Source organism: Antrostomus carolinensis, unplaced genomic scaffold (genome assembly GCF_000700745.2).
Source record: "Antrostomus carolinensis isolate BGI_N321 unplaced genomic scaffold, ASM70074v2 scaffold33999, whole genome shotgun sequence".
NCBI lineage: Eukaryota > Metazoa > Chordata > Aves > Caprimulgiformes > Caprimulgidae > Antrostomus > Antrostomus carolinensis.
Genome location: NW_010338459.1, coordinates 1 through 20,051, shown reverse-complemented (window position 1 = coordinate 20,051; position 20,051 = coordinate 1). Strand labels below are relative to the sequence as shown.

Below are 20,051 nucleotides of genomic sequence, written 5' to 3'. Positions count from 1 at the left end.
GTACTTGTTTTCATGATGAGAGAGGAGATCTAACATTAATTCTCAACAACTGTTTCTCCTTTGAAAACAAAATATCCACAGACTTTGCTGAAAGGGAAAGCTCTCTGGGACCTGCACTTGCCATCTTCCAACTGGACAGTGGAAGACGTTGCCCGTTTCCTGTCAAACCATCCAGAGGACTTTGAGATGGCAAATGACTCAGTATATACCTGGGTGGATGCCTTCAATGAGACAGACCGGGCTATCCAGACCATCTCCCGCTTCATGGAGGTGAGAAACTGCTAGTGTAGGCAAGGAGCTGGGGGCTGGCAGCAGTTTGGTCTCCACTCATGTGGTGGGATGTTCCTGGAAAGGGCAGACAGATGTTACTCAGCCCATTTAGTTCCTCAGACCAGGCTTTAGTAGGACTTAGCGCCCAGCATGTTAGAAAATACCATTTATTCAGGTACCTAAACACAGATGTAGGAACCGAACTGAAGGCCTTGTTCATGAAGCTCTTGCTTTGGACATTGCATGTGGTTTCCCACCCTGTTCTTACTGGACGACTGAGAGCTGCTGCTTGCTTTGGCAGTGTAACAGCTCAGATTTTCATCTGGGGTTTTAGCTGGGGACTGCAGTGAGGCTAGCAGCTGCTTTAAGCTAAGGGAGACCTAGAAAATAATGAAATTTGTTCTTCTTGTTACTTGGCCATGTTGACATATGGGTGCATACAGAAACAGACCTTGGCTTGTCAGGGGCCTGGTCCAAAGCCTTCAGGTCTCTCTGCTGATTTTGAGAGGCTTTGAATCAAACCTAGTTTATTGGCAACAGAGAAAGTAAGACTATGGAAATAGATGCTTGGATGGGATCCTATAGCTAGTATTACAGTGCTACCTAATCTTTTGTCCAGAAAATAGCTTTGCTGGGGTATTTGTCAGTGATATATGTTTGACTGGTAGGTCACCATGAAGCAGGAAAAAAATCGCATCTCTAGCTACTTGATGGGCTACCGTGAGCCATTGCAAAGTAATCTAGTGCTGCAGCCTTTTCTTGAGCATGGCATTACCATTGCAGCGTTCTCCTTTTTTTTCTCACTCTCAAACGTAAGCAAAGTACATTCTAGTTTGGTAATTTATCCCGTGAATGCTTCCAAATCTGTCCCTGTCTAGTGTGTCAACTTGGACAAACTGGAGCCTGTGGCCACAGAAGTCCGGCTCATAAACAAGTCATTGGAGCTTCTGGATGAAAGGAGATTCTGGGCTGGCATAGTCTTCACAGAAATAGCTCCTAACAGCATAGAGCTCCCTCAACATGTGAAATACAAGATACGCATGGACATTGATAATGTGGAAAGGACCAACAAGATCAAGGATGGGTGAGTCCTGACATGCTACCTTATGAACAGTTTCTTATGGGGGATGCAGTAATGAGGATTTCTAATGGAAAGGGCTTGTTCTTTTGATGCAGGTACTGGGATCCTGGTCCCCGTGCTGATCCCTTTGAGGACATGCGCTATGTTTGGGGAGGCTTTGCCTACCTGCAGGATGTGGTGGAACAGGCCATCATCAGGGTGCAGACTGGCACAGAGAAGAAGACAGGAGTTTATGTGCAGCAGATGCCCTATCCCTGTTACGTGGATGACATGTATGTATGAAGGCTGCTTCAGAAGCTCCGGGGAGGATTGTGGCTTGGGAGACATAGGCTCTTGTCACTCCTCGGGCATGGAGAATTTAGAATGTGTATTGACTAGCAGAGTCTTTCCCAGGAAAAGGACTGTCTGTATGGGACATTCATATACAGAGTGCATTCCTGAGATATGCCCATATCTCCAAACCTGATACAGACAAAAACAGCACTGGGGAAAAAAGCAGAGACCTAGACACAGGAGAATGTAAAGAGGACAGTTGAGAGCAGTCCCCAGGAAAGGCAGGTCTCTGCATTTGCTCTTCCACTGAGTGGCAGTTGCAACTCCAGCTCCCACTCTGGGCTGGTGCTGTGCTTTAGACCCATCAGCCTCACCTCATGGTGAGACACTGCTCCTGTGTCATGCTCTGCTCATGGGCTGCTTTGTGTAATGAAGCCTTAGCTGTCACTGTGCTCTGCTAGCCCTTGAATGGTACCTGAAGTTGCACTGACGTTTCTCTGTCCTCCTGGCTCCTTTCCTTCCATCTCTCAGATTTCTGCGTGTCATGAGCCGCTCCATGCCTCTCTTCATGACTCTAGCCTGGATCTACTCAGTGGCTGTGATAATTAAGGGCATTGTGTATGAGAAGGAAGCCCGGCTGAAGGAAACGATGAGGATAATGGGACTTGACAATGGTATCCTCTGGCTAAGCTGGTTCATTAGCAGCCTCATCCCTCTCCTGATGAGTGCAGGCCTGCTGGTGCTGATTCTTAAGGTGAGTTTGGTCTGTGGCAGCAGAATCTAGAGCCTTAACAGCCTGCTAAGCAGTGCTCTGCACTTGCACACTGAGGAGGAGTTAGTGAGTGTGGGTTGAGAGATCCTTTTTTGGAACAAAACAGGCCTGAGTGGCTGAAAGCAGCGGGAGGGGCTGTAGTAGATTCAGTGCTCTTGAAAAGGTACTGCCACACTTCTGTGAAGACTGTTGGGCTAATTGCAGCAAGCCCAGCCTCCCCTGAGCAGCAGCTCTGCAGACCTGCCTGTACTAGAACCATGTTGGAGAGCCCTTTTAAATCCTGATGCACCTGTTGTTTTCCTGCCAGATGGGGAATCTGCTGCCTTACAGTGACCCGAGCGTGGTGTTTGTTTTCCTCTTGATCTTCGGTGTTGTGACCATCCTCCAGTGCTTCCTCATCAGCACCGTGTTCTCCAGGGCCAACCTGGCAGCTGCCTGTGGGGGCATTGTCTATTTCACGCTGTACCTGCCTTATGTGCTGTGTGTTGCCTGGCAGGACTATGTCAGCTTCTCACTAAAGATCTTTGCGGTGAGTCCTGAGGAAGCTATCTTTGATACTGGGCCTCCACCAGTATGGCATTCAGCAGTTCTCTAGCTGGACACTGATAATGGGAGAGGGAGGTGGAAATGGGAGTATAATTTTCCAGTGTAAGAAGCTGTCAGGGCTGGGCTTGGTGAAGGGGTTGACTGAACCTGCTAGGAGCTGCTAGGAAGGTTTTGTTGGCTTTGGTAGTAGAAGTAACACAGCCAGCCTAAGCTGCCTTGATCTCTGTATGCTGTGATGCTGTACCACCAGATACGCACGCTAAAGGAACTAGCTGCCTTTCCTCTGGACAGCACAGCACTTCTTACCTGCCTAGAGAGGGTGGCTGTTAGTGATCTCTTCCCTCACATAAAAAGTCCAAAGAGCAAGGGAAAGAAAATAGGGAAACACAATTCTGAATAGTTGACCACCAGAGACTTCAGGCCTTGTGTGCTTGTTGGAAATATGGTCATGCTCCTGGAACCTTTGACTTTTCTTGTAGGGCTTCTGGACCATGTCCTTTAGCTTTGTGCTAGAGCTGAGCTGCCTGGTTGGAAAGTAGTTATGAAAAACTAAATGCATGTTCATGCCTCTCATTTGCAGAGCCTGCTGTCTCCAGTCGCCTTTGGCTTTGGTTGTGAGTACTTTGCCCTGTTTGAGGAGCAGGGAGTTGGTGTTCAGTGGGACAACTTCTTTGAGAGCCCATTGGAAGAAGATAGCTTTAGCATCACCACATCTGCTGTCATGATGTTATTTGACACCTTCCTGTATGGGGTCATGACATGGTACATTGAGTCTGTCTTCCCAGGTGAGATCTGCTTCTGAGGGAGGATCATGTCTTCACACTTTTAAATGGATCTTTTAACCCTACTCATTTGCCAAGGTGAAAATTTGGCCCACTTTTAAGCAGAGCTGCAGAAAGGTCATGGAGGAAAGCCACAGACCAGCATCACAGTAAGGTCATTGCTGCTAATAGCAGTGACTGTTGCCCAGCACAGAGGCTGTGTGTGTGCCCCATTGTGTGCTGATGGCTGAGCTAGTCCCAGAAGCTTTGCTGCACTACAGCTGTTCCCTTCTCTGAACTGCTAAGTCCCCAGACCCTGCTGCAGGGGAGGAGTTGAGAGTATCAGCATCACATGTGGCTGCTTAGCATCTTCCAGCACAGGGCTTTTAACCCAAAAGTGAAGTTTTAGGAAAGAGATGTCTCTTACCACCAATGTCTGGCAATGTTTTCATCATGAAAGATTTCTTCTTAGTCCTGCCTAACCTGGAGGCTTAGTAGGGGTGGAGTATTTTTCTTCTTGTCCTGAAAGCTAGTATGAGAAAAGGGACAGAATACAGTCAGGCTCATGTAATGCTTTTCTCTTTAGGCCAGTATGGGATTCCCAGGCCCTGGTACTTTCCTTTCACAAAATCCTATTGGTTTGGCGAGGAACCACAGGACAGGCAGCACCCTCATCCTGACCAGAAGGGGCCTTCAGAAGGTAAGTACTGGACACAGAGCCTTTCTGCAGTGAAGTGTTATGGTCTGCCTTTTTGAGAGGAGAGTGCAAGAACAGCAGGACTGGCATGACTAAGGTGAAATTGGTCATCCCTTTGTTTATCACAGTTTGAGTATGATGATCAGGTGGGTATATCTGGATAAACCCAAGGTACTTTGCCTGGTTGAGTGCAGGTGGGTACTCCAGCCTTATGGAGTATTGAGAATTTCTCCCATTTTTGCTGACCCTGGTGACACTGGAGATCTCCAGCTCCCAGATGAGCCCAGTGGAGAGAAAAGAGCTAAGGGACAGCTTCTGTGGAAGTTTCTGTCCCTGAGAAAGAAATGTGGTCAGTTCTTATAGCTCATTTCTCCTTGGATCTCCACAGGCTCGGAGAAGTGTGATGTTAGAACTCCCACACAGTTGCTGTTAAAACCCATCACGTCTCTACTTTGCTCTGTTTTCTTCCAGTCTGCAAGGAGGAAGAGCCTATGCATCTGAGCCTTGGTGTTTCCATCCAGAACCTGGTCAAGGTTTATCGTGACGGCAAGAAAGTTGCTGTAGATGGTCTCACACTGAACTTCTATGAAGGACAAATCACCTCCTTTCTGGGACATAATGGAGCAGGGAAGACCACTACCATGTAAGAACAAAATGGTGCTTTAAGACAGTGGGAGAAGTTACTCTGAATACTACAGTTGCTATCAATATGGCAGAGGTAGCTGTACAACTGCAGTGTGCAAGCTTGTGCAGACTAGGGTGCTCCATTGCTTTCAGTGGAGCTCTGCTGATTTACCCTAGTTTTGCAGCTGCCTCAGAAGGTGCACAGATACAGGGGACTGAAACTGGAGGTAGTTCAGGTTGAGACTGTGCCCAATGAATCTTCTGGCAGCAATTTTTAGTAATGCCATTTGTGATTCTGACTTACCAGTGTAAAGAAATGAGTTGGGACTGAGAAGATGAGAAGCTTTTAGAGGGAAAAAAATATTTCCTTCAAGCAGAGTCATGTGGGTGTGCTTTGATCACTGTTAAAACCATTGGAGCAGATTTTTTTTAATCCATTAGTGAGCTGTTTCTCAGACTACTTCCCTGATGTGAGAGTTCCCCAGGGCTTCCACCCACTCTTCATTCATCCATCCTGGCATGGGTAGCAGCCATTTCCCAGTGGTGCAACTTGCTTATCCGTTGTGTTTGTCCTGCAGGTCCATCTTGACTGGCTTGTTCCCCCCAACCTCGGGTACAGCCTTCATCCTGGGCAAAGATATCCGCTCTGAGCTCAGCACCATCAGGCAGAACCTGGGTGTCTGTCCGCAACACAATGTGCTGTTTGACTCGTGAGTAGCATCTGTGAGACACGGGGCTGGTGTTATCCACCAGAGGTTTGGGTTCTTTAGAAGACAGTAGTGTGCTTTCAGCTAGGACGGTCCTGTCTTTATCTGTGTGCATGGTGTGAGACAGCAAGGTGATATGAGATTGGCACAAGGACATTCTGTTTATTAGCACATTCATATGTGAATTATCAAAGAACTCACACTTTCGTCTTCCACCTCTCTGAAGAAGTCTACTCCATTAAATTTAACTAGGCCAAATGTTTCCCCAGTGCCTAGTGAGTTGGGATGTTTGGGGTACTCTATCAAGCACCCTTAAAGGACCATTACTTACATTGGTGCTGAATAGCCACACCCTGAAATGAGTATTAAGCCCAGCCCACCCAACTCCTTCCTGAAACCCTGGCCTTAAAGGAGAGTTTTCTTGAGCAAGCAAACGTGCTTGCTGCAATGCTAGGGCAAGGGATGAATCCCAGTATGGTGCTCTCAGCTGTGTGCTGAGTCTGCTCCTGTTCCCTAGGCTGACTGTGGAGGAGCACATCTGGTTCTACGCTCGGCTCAAAGGACTTCCAGAAAAGAAGGTGAAAGAGGAGATGGAGCAGATGGCAATAGATGTCGGTTTGCCTCACAAACTGAAATCGAGGACAAGCAAACTCTCTGGTAGGTTTAGCTGCTCTTATATTTCTCAGCTGCTTCCTCAGCCCTGAAGAACTCTATTTGGTTTCACAGAGGCTGCATCATGGACCTTGGTTGGATCCTCTAGTTAAATACAGACTACCACACAATTAAGCACTTAAGGAAATCGGTTATTTCTTAAGTACCTAATCAGTCCATGTTGTGCTATCTAATAGCCATAACAAACCACTCACTCACTCTGAGTATTTTGTACTTGTTTCCATCAGAACATAGTCCAGTCCACATGTGATATGCATTCTCTGAATGCTTACTGATATGTTTGGGTTTGATGGGTTTAGGTGAGAGTGGGTCTGACCATAAGCTCCAAGTCCCTTACTGCTTGTGAACCATATGTGCATTTCTTAGCTGACTTCTTCTTCCTCAGTTGGGGTCCTGGAGTGTCCTTCTTCTTTGTTCAGGAACAGCAAGATTCCCGTACATCTGTACGAGATAGTTAAGGAACCAAGACTCCTTTGTTTCTGACTCAACTATCAGCACAGACTGCGCATTTTACCTTGGGAAGGGAGAGCAGGTGGCCACAGGTTGGCTTTAATATTGAAGAGCGTAATATAATTCCTTGCAGCTGCCTCTGGCACCCTTCCACAGGAGGGGTGTTTCTTGGGGAGCTATTTCTGCAGCTCAGGCTCTGGAGAGACCTGTGCTCCAGATCATCAAATATGGTTAGGCCTCCAAGCTGGCAACTTGTTGCTGCCAGTGTTGAGATAGTATGAGTCACTTATGGTAGGGCTTGCAAGGTATGGTTTCCTGCAGTAGAAGGAGAGTTGGACTCCACTGAGGGAATACCATCCAGATGAATTATCCCTTGTCCTAAAGGTGATGGGACCCTGAAGGCCTGAAATAGTAGCAGTGCTTTATCTTCTCAGTATGCAGTTCTGCTTTCTCTTGGAGACCTCGTTGTCCACTATGCTGCAGCTATTGCTGTTCCCCTTATCTTTGCCTCAGCCTGATCAAGTCTTTCTTCTTGTGCCTGTCAGGTGGCATGCAGAGGAAGCTCTCAGTTGCCTTAGCCTTTGTTGGTGGCTCCAAGGTTGTCATTCTGGATGAGCCCACAGCTGGCGTGGATCCTTATTCTCGCAGAGGGATATGGGAATTGCTCCTGAAGTATCGGCAAGGTATATGGTCTTTTTCTCTACTCCTAATGAATGCATCATGGAAAGCAAAAAAAACCAAAAAAACCCAAAAATTTAAAAAAATCAATCTGATTCATGACCGTTCCTAAAATAGCACGGTGTCTTTGCAAATCTATTGTTGCCTGCACTGAGGAAGAACAAAGAGCATGCAGGGCAAGGATGTTCTGATCACCCATCTGTCCTCCTTTCTCATCCTATTCATGTCAGAGATCATGAACAAAGTGCCTCACTGGCTTGTGAAGGCAGTTAAAGTGAGAAATTCACCCTTGGTGTGCAGCAGTATCCTGTTCTGCTCTGTGCAGCCAGCCTTGCTGGCATGAAATTAACTTGCCTTTGCTAGCATGACAAGGACCTGCAGAGAGTGGGGAGAATAAACCCATAACAGCAGTTGTGGATCTTTCTGCACTGCTAGCCTCGTTCAGAGGAGCTTGGACTTGTGGCATCAACCTCCCATTTAACTTCATGGCAAGATCCAAATGATTGTGGCTTTAGCTTGGGAACATAGGTATGGTGGTCTTGACAGCAGTGTCTTCCCTTGCTTTCTTCCAGGTCGCACTATCATTCTCTCCACGCACCACATGGATGAGGCAGACATTCTAGGGGACCGAATTGCCATAATTTCTCATGGCAAGCTCTGCTGTGTTGGCTCTTCTCTCTTCCTGAAGAACCAGCTGGGAACAGGCTATTATTTAACCCTGGTCAAGAAGGATGTGGATTCCTCTCTGAGCTCCTGCCGAAACAGCAGCAGCACAGTGTCCTATCTGAAAAAGGTACAGTTGACCCTTCCTTTTCTTCCTTCATGGAATCCTAGGCTTATGGGAAGTAGCAGCTAAGGTTTTACATGGTAGAATGTCTTAAAGAGAAATCCTGTACTCTTAAAATAAGTGTAACTTGCTTTTATAGGTACTCTGCCAGATAATGTCTGGTTCAACTGTTGCATGGGATGTACATCTCCGTTAGTCTCTTTCAATACTGGTGGTCCAAAGCTGATTGGAGAGATAGAGAATATATGAAGTGCATACTCTTGTAACACTACTTCTTTAACTGTGACCTCTTGTATTCCAGCCCTTTGCGGTGGTATGTCACCATTACTTTGACTCTGTGGAGTATCCAGAATGTTGCAGCATCTGGTTGGAGTTAACTATACCATAGCATCTGGTGGGCCCCTTTTTGATTAAACAGCAGGAAACAATGGTTGTTTTCTCTTTTGTGACCAGGATGACAGTGTCTCCCAGAGCAGCTCTGATGCTGGCCTTGGCAGTGACCATGAAAGTGATACACTGACAATAGGTGAGGCTTGGAAAGAAATGTAAGATTCAGTCCCAGTGCTGACATTGCTCTGACTTTGACCTTGAACAACTGCCTTGACCTTGTGCCCCTGTGTAGTTACAGTCTTGGGACAACTGTTAAATTCACAGAGATAGTATTTTTAAATTTGTAAATATTGGAACATTTTTCTTTAGTGAGCCATTTTGGGTTCAAGTTGTCCTGAGTTTTAATAACCAAAGATTATATAGTTGCTAGGCCTGTTAGCAATATGTAATGTTTGGCAGTGAACTGTATATCAGTGATTTGCAGGGCTGCCAGTAGCATGTAAAAGCTCTCCCAAATTCTGCAAACAAAAAGAATAGCCAGGCTTGGGTCCAGGCTTTTGTCCAACCTCGTGTTAAATGTAAAAAGAAACCAGATTTTCCATGGAAATGAGCTGCTTTCCAGAGATGTTCCATTTTCCCTCCTTTCCTTCTGGTAAGCTTTTTCAGACTGGGCTCTTCTTTCCATGTAATGAGCAGTAACAAAATGAAATACCATCTTCTCATTTTGGTTCTTCTAGATGTCTCTGCAATTTCAAATCTGATTACAAAACATGTTCCTGAGGCCAGGCTGGTGGAAGACATTGGCCATGAATTAACCTATGTCTTGCCATACAAGGCTGCTAAAGAAGGAGCTTTTGTAGAGCTGTTCCATGAAATTGATGACCGTCTCTCTGATCTTGGCATTTCCAGCTACGGGATCTCTGAAACCACCTTGGAGGAGGTGAGTGAACTGAAGATTCTCTTTTGACTTAAACTAGGCAAAATGAATCATGGCAGAAATAAGAACAAGATGGAGTCTCATCTCTTCCTGTAAACATTTATTGTGGACCAGGCAACTTTGTGTTCCCCTCCAAAATAGATTGTTTTCTGCTCTGTTTAAGTATGTTCTCATAGAGGCGTGCATTAAAAACTGAAATGTAGTACAGGCAAGCATAGACAGGTCCATTGTACTCAGTTGCACTTCACTTAGATGTCACGTGAAGGTTGTCCCCCAGTTTGGCTTCTCATGACTGTATGTCACTTATATACACTTAGATGTATGCCCTTGTCAGGGACGTTTTAGGGTGTATTCCAACTGACAAGTCTCTCTTTCTTTTATCACAGAAGTGTCATGCACTTTATCCCCTGTTTATGTGAAATGTCTTTTTTTTTTTTTTTTAATAGTGACAAGGGAAACTGAAACTGTGCTGTTGTCATTTATTGAAGTTGCCTTCTAAGTCCTCCCACAGCTGTGAAGGTCTTGGCTGCTATCTGCAGTTGGAAAATGTTTTTTTTTTTTCTTGTTTAGGAATGTTCATGGGACAAGCTCCACAAAGGTGCCTGTTCAAGTGTGAACAGGAGTGTAAAACTAGAGGAAGATGAGATTCCCCAAATTTAGTAATGAGGTTTTCATCTGAGACATAAGAAAGAGCTTGTGTTTGGAATGCATTGAGGACTGGCATTGGAAAGGGCAGCCAGCTGCTATGTGGTTACAGGTTGGCTCCTGAAAGCTGGAGAGAAGCCACAAAGTCCATGTCCGCATCATGCAGGGGATGTACCCTGTATCCTCTGTTCTCATGCTGCATCTGTCAGTCTTGTGCTCTCTCATGATACCTCCTGAAACAGTCCTCACAGGATCACTCACTTTCTAATTTTCACTGACCCTTGTTGTTGCTTTTCAGATCTTCCTGAAAGTGGCTGATGATAGCGGTGTGGATGCAGAAACCTCAGGTAGGTGCAGTTGTCTTCTATAGTGTTGAAGGAGGAAGTACCCTTTCGTATGGTATTTGTGCTAACCAAGCATAGCTATTTCAGGAGTAAAATCTCCATGCAGGGTTTAGCTCCCACTAGAAGAAAAGGGTCTAGTGGGTATCTCAGATGAGGAGCATTTGAGCGTTCCTGGTCTTACCAGCCTTGGATAGGTGAGTGACCTTTGTGTACAGCAGCATGTCCTGGTATACAGTGACACATGCCAAGATGTAACAGGAACTAAAATAACTGTTCTTAGTATATTTAACACATACTGTTAACTTTTGTTGACTAAGTGGTAGCATATTTATTTTGTAATAGTGGAGGTTTCTTGTGTTTGCGTGTATTGTGAATTAATTGACTGACACTATTATCTACTCTGAGGAACAGGACAAAAGTCTTGACAGGGTCAGGTCTCAGTTGGGACCAAATGACTCTCTCTTTCTGAGAGCAGCTCACTGCACTAAGTTCTTGTGCCAGCATTTCCTGATAAAGTAGTACTAGCAAATTGTACTTGGAGTCACATGCATATAAGTGAGAATTTTCTTATAGTGAGAGCAGCCTGCAGTTTCCATGGCTAAATAAAAAAAAGAAAAGCATCAAGTGTACTGGAAAAGCTTCTAAAACAGCACACCAAAAATGATGCATAAAACATATGACCCTTGCAGAGTGATAGTCTTGGTTTTACCTGCACTGGAGTCACTCCAGATCAGCTCCTCAGTTTGCAAATGGAAGACATGTAAAATAAAAATGATACTACTTTGTTTTTTCTGGGGCTAATTGGAGATAAATTGAAGCAGTTCAGCTAATACCAACTGCATTATTTTCAGATGGGACATTGCCAGCCAGAAGGAACAGACGTGTGTTTGGAGACAGACAGAGCTGCCTCCGTCCATTTACAGAAGACGATGCATTTGATCCTAATGATTCAGACGTAGATCCAGGTATTGCTGGGACTCAAGCCTGTTTTCTTCTTGTGGACATCTTTCATATTATAAATACTGTGGATCATAAGGCTGAAGATTGCTAAAGGAGTGGTGGTTTATTTGCCTTTAGGAATAGTGGGCAGTGCTGTATACACTGCCTGCTCCCATCACAACTCAGAGAGATAAGGGTGAAAATGCGTTAATGTGAATTTCTGTTGCTCTCTCTGCTTACAACTATCTTTTTTTTTTCTTGATGAGTGAGAGTAGCTGCTCCAGCCATCACCCTGTGTCTCCAGCACAGAAGTGTCCAGGGAACACCTCTGTGAACTTTTGAATGAGGGTAATTTCTTCTTACTAGCAGAATCCAGAGAGACAGACCTTCTCAGTGGCATGGATGGGAAAGGATCCTACCAGATGAAGGGCTGGAAGCTCACCCAGCAGCAGTTCATGGCTCTGTTGTGGAAGAGACTGCTTATTGCTAAGAGAAGCCGGAAGGGCTTCTTTGCTCAGGTGAGAGCACCCAACATGTGCAGGGTCCCTCAACAGGGACAGCTCTGGACCATGCATTGTATTCAGAGTTGAAGGTGGGCAGAAAACCTCAAGGCAATGTGGATAACCCAACACTGGTCTTCACTGCACATCTGGGCAAAAGGGGGCCTATGCAAGTAGAAGGAGTTAAATGATAACCAAGTGGTTACAGTGTTCTTGCACAGCAAGGATGCAACTCGGGTTCAAATCCAAATTTGGCCTTGAGAACAGCATTTGGAGGCTGAATGCTCTGCACCCCAAGTGAGTGTCCTGACTGAATGCCAGGATAGGTCTTGTGTTGGTGACTAGCAATGCCTTGGTGTAAATAGTAAAGGCCTTCCTGGGAAACTTTGAAAAAGTTTTGATCCATTAAGTAGCTCATATGTAGCTCCTGATGCTTCTGGGAACATTTGCTTTAAAAAGGGCTTACTCTTTCCTTGCAATTTCAGATTGTGCTGCCAGCTGTCTTTGTGTGTATTGCTCTCATGTTCAGCCTGATCGTTCCTCCCTTTGGGAAGTATCCAAGCCTGGAACTACAGCCCTGGATGTATGATGAGCAGTACACTTTTATTAGGTATGTTTCTTTTGGCGTAGGAATGGTGCTAAATCCTACAATTCAATTTCTCTCTGAAAATGTAAGTTACTGAGTTCCTTACCAGGTTGTTCAAATTTGTTTATCTCAGAAGCACATTCAATAGAGTATTTCTGTTTTCTTTTTAGACCTTTAAATGCCAACTCTAATTACTGGCAAGGCCGCATCCATTTCTCAATGGTGCTATGACTCTAATGATACTATGCACAAAGGCCAGGAGTGTGTGTGTGCTCCTAGGCCAAGCATTCCTCAGAGGGAAATCTCCACCCATATCCTTTTCCTGAGCTCTTTCACTGTGCTCTCAGCCTTGCTCTGCTGCTGCTTTTACTGTGTTCTTGTTCTCCAACTGACCCGATTGTGTTTCTCTGCTGTACCCATAGCAATGATGCTCCAGAAGATGCAGGCACTCAGAGGCTTTTGGACGCCCTTCTTAATAAGCCTGGTTTTGGGACACGCTGTATGCAGGGACACTCCATCCCGTAAGTAGGACTCTGGACTGGGAAGAGGAAGGCCAACCCTGGCTTCTGGTCACCCAGTAGATTTGGCTGGCTTTAGGGAATGATAGTCATGCATGACCAGAGCAGGATTTAAAGCAAAAAGAGTTGCAATTGCATTCAATTTTTCTGCTTCAGACCTTTTAGTAAGTTACCAGCCTGAAACATGATGAGGGAGTGAGGTCTGAGTGCAAGTCCTTACTGACAGAGATGGAAAGGAGACAGTAGTCTCTCCCTTAAGTTACTGTTTGGTCCTGGACATGGAAAAGGATCTAGTCATGTTGCTGTACATTATTGACTGTAGCTATTCTCATTCCACAATCCTCTGTTTCCAGCTGCACTAGAAACCTAGGTTAGTACCTCTGCAAACACAAGCAGAAAGAGTGGAGAGCCAGACAGCATTGGTGGTGTTTCCTGACTCTCCACTGACTTGCTGCGTGGCCTTGGGCAAATAACTGAAGATCTGGACTGTGAGTGCAGAAGGGGTATATGGAGTCCAGGATGGTGTGTCTCTAGCTCATGTTCACAGGATGATAGGGAGTGGGGCAAGGGGCCCTGTGTGCTGGCCAGTGGTGGAAAGTAAGGAGTATCCTGAAAAACAGACACAGGAACTGAGTTACCCCACCCATGGTGCATGGAAAGGAGGCTGCCCTGGGTAAGAGCAGTATTCTGCTGCCGAAAGGACAGAAATGTCATCCAAGAAATTACTGTCTGCTGTGATCTTAGAATCATAGAATTTCTCAAGTTGGAAGAGACTCATAAGGATCATTGAGTCCAACTCCCTGCTCTTTGCAGGACTACTTAAAACTAAACCATATGACTAAGAGCATCATCCATATGCTCCTTGAACTCTGGGCACTGTGCATGGTGGGACTGGCTAAAATAAAGTGCTCGCGTGCTGTGAAGCAGTTGAGAAGAAGGGATGGTCTGGCACTACTTGGTGTTGGCCAGCCTCAGTCTCTTTGGCACTGGGATCTGTTAGAAGCTGCAGCGCCTGGTCTGTTGCTTTGACCAGTGTCATCAGGCTTCTTTGAAAAACAGCCTGCCTCTTCTGGCAACTGTGGTGTCTGTTATTTAAATGGCTTGTAAGGAAAGGCCATCATTATTATTTTTAAAACTGCGTTTACCTCGCCTCTTTCCTGACACAGAGACACTCCTTGCACCATGGGGCAGAGGGAATGGACTACCGCTTCAGTCCCAGACTCAGTCCTGGACATCTTCTTGAAGGGCAACTGGAGCATGGAGAACCCTTCACCGTCTTGTGAATGCAGCAATGAGAAGATCAAGAAGATGCTGCCTGTGTGCCCCCCTGGTGCAGGCGGGCTGCCACCCCCACAGGTAGGAGGGAGCTCAGTGGTGCTGCAGTGATGGATGCTCCTGAGAGCAGAGCGGCTAGGTGTGATTCTTGTGTGCAGCACAGCACACAGTTTGTTTTACTCAGCATCTGCATTTTCTGATGAGCGTTTGTCTGTGTCTTCCCCGGTGATGCCAGCGTGAGCAAGACACTGCTGACATCCTCCAGAATCTGACAGGCCGCAACATATCGGACTACCTAGTGAAGACCTACGTGCAGATCATTGGGAAAAGGTAGCTGTTAAACACACCCTCTCCCCTCCCTCACCACCAAATGCTGCTTGCTATATGGGTGACGCTGCACAGGTGAAGCAAATTGGCCTGGACAACCCAAATTCTTCAGCAGCTGGCCAGACCCACTCAACTCCTCAGCCTGTCCTCATCCACAGCTCAAGTGGTATTTCTTCTCTGTCAGTGCTGCTGTGGCAACTCTGAATTGGGGGTGTCCTTAGCCTTGTAGGCAGAGTATGGGGAAAAGTCAGGGCACCAATCCTAGGGATTACACTGAAGAGGAGTGGTTGGGACATATGCCAGATGTGTGAGGCTGTCACACTCTTTTCCCTGGCCACATGCCTGCAGCACTGGTAGGTCTGTCTCTCCTCTTCTTCCACATATTATACATTGGCTTTCCTTTCTGTCTCTACAGCTTAAAGAATAAGATCTGGGTGAATGAGTTCAGGTGAGTTACTGCCTTTTCTCTAGCTTGTATGTGTCCGCTACCCCTTGAGCACTGTATTAAACAGGGTAGACCCACCTTGCTTTGCAGGTTGGGGTTTTTTTTTTTTCATGTGACTCTAAACTGCTGAATGTTGAGGGAGCATGTTTAAGGATAAACTGGGACAACCCCAGAGCACATCACTGGAAAGCATGCCTGCCTTATGTGGAGAGCAGGGTTGACTTGAAAAGATTTTCAGGACCAGCTTATTGATATTCCATCATGGGATGTGTTATTCTTTCAAGCAAGGGAAGCAGGAAGATGTCCTGCTTTGCCTGTGCTGGCAGCAGAGGGTAGCTGTATTTATTAAATGGAACAGCACACTGAGAAGTGAGATGGGTATATAACCCCAGAAACAAGGAGTAGGAGACATCATGGCTAAGCAGCAGTGTAGGAAGATCAAAGTAATTCCTTCATGTAAGAGTGGAGACACTTGCCGTGGCATAGTACAGGAAGAGAGGACATCTAGGGAGGGAGTGGCATTTTCTGAAGGTAAGTGAGTAATCAGGTCTTAGCATCACTTTCTATCTGAACTTTCAGGTATGGTGGCTTTTCCTTGGGAGCCAGCAGTTCCCTCATGCTTCCTCCAAACCATGAAGTCACTGATGCCATTAAACAGGTGAAGAAAATCTTGGAGCTAGCACAGGTGAGCAGCTGTGCCCCATAAACCCAGGGTGCACTCAAGTCAGAGTCCTGTTACTTGGAGGATGACTTAAAAAACAGAAAATGAGGAGCACATGTATGTTACCTGTGTCCAGTGGCTTCTCTCCATTGCCTCTGAGCTGGGGTCTCCTAGGTTGGTGTCTGGGAGCAGCAGAGGGCTTGGGGACACGCACAGCTGAGGCTTACGCAGCCCGCATTGCTGGTGTGGGCTCTGCCCAGTTGCCACCAGTTGCAAGCCAGTGGAAATTACAGACACCTCTGAGTGTTTTGTGCTAGGACAAGGGTGGGCTGTCTCAGGGAATAAACAAATGGTTGCTATCTCCTGTGATGAGTCTGCCTTGGCTCAGAAGAGAATTTGGGCCACTGCTTTCTTCTGAGACTGCCTGCGGGCTTCATCATCTCTGAAGATTGCCTGCAACACTGATTAATACTTATTGCTGGGAAAAAAGCGGGCCCAAGGCTGACCTCTTTTACTGGTGAGACTGCAGAAAGGAAAGGTGGGAAGCTGCAGTTTCTCAGCCTTCTTACCACCTCCAACTTGGTGGATACAGGCTGCAGAATGGAAAAACTGTCGGAGCTGTGAAAAACATAGTGTGACCCCCACTAGGCTCTGGGACAAGAATAAAGGTCTTCTCAGCAGGCAAGTAACTGTCTGTTTGCTGTTTGCAGGGGAGCTCTGGAGATCGGTTTCTCAACAGCTTGTCAAGTTTCATGAAAGGCCTGGATACAAAGAACAATGTCAAGGTAAATTAACCAATCCTCACTGCTGTGCCTGCTGTTTGAAGCTCTGGTAACTGGAGTTATTTTTAGTTATCGAGGTCCCCGCAGTTTTCCTTGGACAAATGTGCAGACCAGAGCTCTCTGTATTTGCTACTGGAGCAAAGGTGCTTATATTCTTGTGTGAATTTCCCAAAATTTGTTTGTCCTAAGTCCCAGAAGGTGTTTAGTGCTGGATCAGTGTTAGCTTCTAGCAGCCTCTTGTGGTTATTGATCAAACTGTTACATTCTGTCCTTAAGCAAACTGCCTTACAGGATGTGGAAAGATATTATATGCCTTCAACAGAGGAAGGGATATTCTGCAGGGCTCAGGAGCCTGTTGGGTAGCTGAGATACCTGGTGCCTTTCTGATGCTGATACGATCTCTTGTAGGTGTGGTTCAACAACAAGGGCTGGCATGCCATCGCCTCCTTCCTGAATGTGATCAACAATGCCATCCTTCGGGCCAGCCTGCAGCAGGACAAAAATCCTAGTGCTTATGGGATCACTGCTTTCAATCACCCACTGAACCTCACCAAGCAACAGCTCTCTGAAGTGGCCCTGTAAGTCCTGATGTGGATGTGGATGGGTTTGGGATCATCATCTGCTGATTACTGGAAAAAGGCAACGAGAGGTGTGAGCCTCGCTGGTGGACACTCAGTGGCCTGTGGCATTTAGAGTATAATCCGTTGGCCTTATTTTCTGTGGCCTGGGCAGGTAGCAACATTTGCTGTTGAGCACTTGCTGTTGAACAGCTTGCTGTGCAAGCTTTCTATGTCTCTGAGTCTCTAGAAATTGCAGTTTCTAAGAGTCAGTTTAATTTTCAGACCTGCTGCTTAGGAAATTCCTCTCAGCCTTATTCAGAAAGGCAGCTTGCAATGAATATGGTCATTCTTTTGTCCCAAGGTGCCACCGTTTGTCTAGGAACCATTGATAGATCCTGCTCAGTTTTGCCCACTGTCCCAACCTGTGGGGCACACAGTAATGCACAGGGCTTGCTGCACTGAGGCACTGACTAGTCCACTACTACTACAACCAGAATCAGAACTCATAAGCTACCTGCAGATACATCCTTCAAATCTTAGACCAGTAGCAGATGACAGTCAGATGCCTCTGAACTTTAAAACGACACAAAAAAAGACAATCTCCCAACAACCCCAAGAAATGGATTAAAGTGGGAAATAAAGTGGTGATGATAAGGAAGTCAGAAAGCAATCTGTTATGTTGAAGTTACCAACCAATCTCCAGATTGTGGTGCTGTCTTTGAGATGCCATCAGGCTGTGTATGTTCCCTTTGTTATGTGGCTGGAGAAAAACTGTGCAGTTAAGACAGCCTGATGTGATCATCCTTTACCCTGCAAAACAGGACAGCAGAAGGAGAAACGCTTTCTGCACTGTCTTGCATGAGCTGCCTCATTTCATCCCAAAGGAGCCAGCACCAGTATACAAACACTCGCTTTCTTCTTTTTTTTGTCCAGGATGACCACCTCCGTGGATGTCCTAGTCTCCATCTGTGTGATCTTTGCCATGTCCTTTGTTCCTGCCAGCTTTGTGGTCTTCCTTATCCAGGAACGTGTCAGCAAGGCTAAACACTTGCAGTTCATCAGTGGTGTCAAGCCTGTCATCTACTGGCTGGCCAACTTTGTCTGGGATATGGTAAAGGCTTTGTGACTGTGCTAAACTGTCCTTCATTCTGTGTTCGCAGAGTGTCTATTGCACTGAAGTGCAAAGTGCAGTTGGGGCCAGTGGGCACCACATTAATTTGGTGAATAACAACTGTGCCTATGACTTCTGTGTTTACTCTTTTAGGGCAGTAGTCCACCTGAGTGGGACAGGGAACATTGAACAGAGGATGGGAGGGCAACCATAAGCGAAATCACCAGCATTTATTATGTCACTTTAAATTACCTGCCCCAAAATGTTTGCTTGTGTAGCCCCTTTTTCTGCTCTGTTCAAAGCAGCTTTTTTCAACCTGTGGTGTCCAGAACCTCTGGATTGACTACTTTCAGAGGGATGAAGAAATGTAAATTCATGTGTACAACATAGGAGTGTCACATGTATGAACTACAAAGAGTCTCCCATTGGAAAAAGCTTTGGGAAGAGTGTTGAAAAGCATTGGTTCAGAGCAGAAAGACACCTTTCATTTTTTTGTCATCTGGAAACAAATCTAAAGCCATATTTTTCACCTTCCAGTGCAACTACATTGTTCCAGCCACACTAGTCATCATCATCTTCATCTGCTTCCAGCAGAAGTCCTATGTATCCTCCTCCAACTTGCCTGTACTGGCTCTCCTTCTGTTTCTCTATGGGTAAGGGATTTCTCATCAGAAGGATGACTAGGAAGGCTTTTAGACTTGGAAGGTGCTTACCTGATGTTGCTGCCTTTCATTTTGCCAGGTGGTCCATCACCCCTCTCATGTATCCAGCCTCCTTCGTGTTCAAAATCCCCAGCACAGCATATGTTGTGCTGACCAGCGTGAACCTCTTCATTGGCATCAATGGTAGTGTGGCCACCTTCGTCCTGGAGCTCTTCACCAACAACGTATGTTTGCCCAGAGCCTCCTCTCTGTCTGTGATCTAGTTCCATGTTGGTGCCATGCTTCCTTTAGCAGCCAGTTCTCCAGAAAGGCTAGCCCCTGGCCTGTACCCATATCCATTATAGCTGCTGCAGTGCTTTAAACACAGGTTCTGATAGAAATGGTTTAAAGCCCACCAACAATGATGACAGAATAGTCAAGGTGGGAAGGGACCTCCTGAGATTATCTAGTTCAGCGTCTGAGCAGGGCCAGCTAGAGCAGGTTGGTCAGGGCCATCAGTTTTTGAACATTTCCATGGATGGAGCCTCCATGGTCTTTCTGGGCAACCTCTTCCAGTTCTCAATCACCCTTAGGGTAAAAAAAAATATATATATTATGTTCAAATGGAATTTCCTGTTTCCTGTATGTTCATAAGGGGCAGTTTCTGCCTACTACAGGCCATTTCAAGTACTCAAGAATTTAGTTGCCCTCACTCAGTTTTGCCTCCTGTGGTAGATAGCTCTCTAACTGTACCTGGAACTCATTTCAGTTTTTCCAAAGCCAGATGCCTACTGGGAAGGTGCAAGTTGCTTTCATGCCTGTATGCAACACAAGGTATCTTAGCAGGCCCTGTTTGACCCACACTGGTGTGAAGTGTTCCTTGTGGGAGGAGGTTGAGGAGACCCTGTGGGAGTTACCTTTTGATTGTACCACTGTCTGTGGTACAAGGAGGCAGTCCTTGATGATGGTCCCTTTTGTTACAAGACCTGTTTTAGCTCAGTAAAAACATGTACATGCTTGAAGACAAGGGCCTGGTAAAACAGGAACCTCTCCTCAGGCTCCTGTCAGTCCACCCTTGGACTAAGCTAACTGGAAGACAACAAAGGGATGCCATCCAGAGGGACCTTGACAG

At 46.1% G+C, this 20,051-nt stretch overlaps 1 protein-coding gene across 1 annotated transcript in view; it reads left to right on the top strand.

The window, feature by feature from the left end:
- The window catches only part of ABCA1 (ATP binding cassette subfamily A member 1), a gene marked incomplete at its 5' end in the record, with an annotated part of 23,834 nt that extends 4,631 nt beyond the window's left edge, over positions 1–19,203 (top strand). The window contains 28 exons of the mRNA XM_010175532.1: positions 82–270; positions 1,149–1,354; positions 1,447–1,623; positions 2,156–2,378; positions 2,704–2,925; positions 3,523–3,727; positions 4,290–4,403; positions 4,872–5,043; positions 5,603–5,734; positions 6,249–6,388; positions 7,399–7,536; positions 8,104–8,324; positions 8,772–8,844; positions 9,386–9,588; positions 10,529–10,577; positions 11,426–11,539; positions 11,883–12,031; positions 12,499–12,623; positions 13,022–13,120; positions 14,284–14,473; positions 14,628–14,722; positions 15,135–15,167; positions 15,744–15,849; positions 16,536–16,610; positions 17,016–17,185; positions 18,101–18,278; positions 18,816–18,931; positions 19,020–19,203. Of these exons, the coding sequence (XP_010173834.1) occupies positions 82–270; positions 1,149–1,354; positions 1,447–1,623; positions 2,156–2,378; positions 2,704–2,925; positions 3,523–3,727; positions 4,290–4,403; positions 4,872–5,043; positions 5,603–5,734; positions 6,249–6,388; positions 7,399–7,536; positions 8,104–8,324; positions 8,772–8,844; positions 9,386–9,588; positions 10,529–10,577; positions 11,426–11,539; positions 11,883–12,031; positions 12,499–12,623; positions 13,022–13,120; positions 14,284–14,473; positions 14,628–14,722; positions 15,135–15,167; positions 15,744–15,849; positions 16,536–16,610; positions 17,016–17,185; positions 18,101–18,278; positions 18,816–18,931; positions 19,020–19,203 (4,098 nt within the window). The remainder of the gene's footprint in view (positions 1–81; positions 271–1,148; positions 1,355–1,446; positions 1,624–2,155; positions 2,379–2,703; positions 2,926–3,522; positions 3,728–4,289; positions 4,404–4,871; positions 5,044–5,602; positions 5,735–6,248; positions 6,389–7,398; positions 7,537–8,103; positions 8,325–8,771; positions 8,845–9,385; positions 9,589–10,528; positions 10,578–11,425; positions 11,540–11,882; positions 12,032–12,498; positions 12,624–13,021; positions 13,121–14,283; positions 14,474–14,627; positions 14,723–15,134; positions 15,168–15,743; positions 15,850–16,535; positions 16,611–17,015; positions 17,186–18,100; positions 18,279–18,815; positions 18,932–19,019) is intronic.
- Between the last annotated feature and the right edge of the window lie 848 nt (positions 19,204–20,051).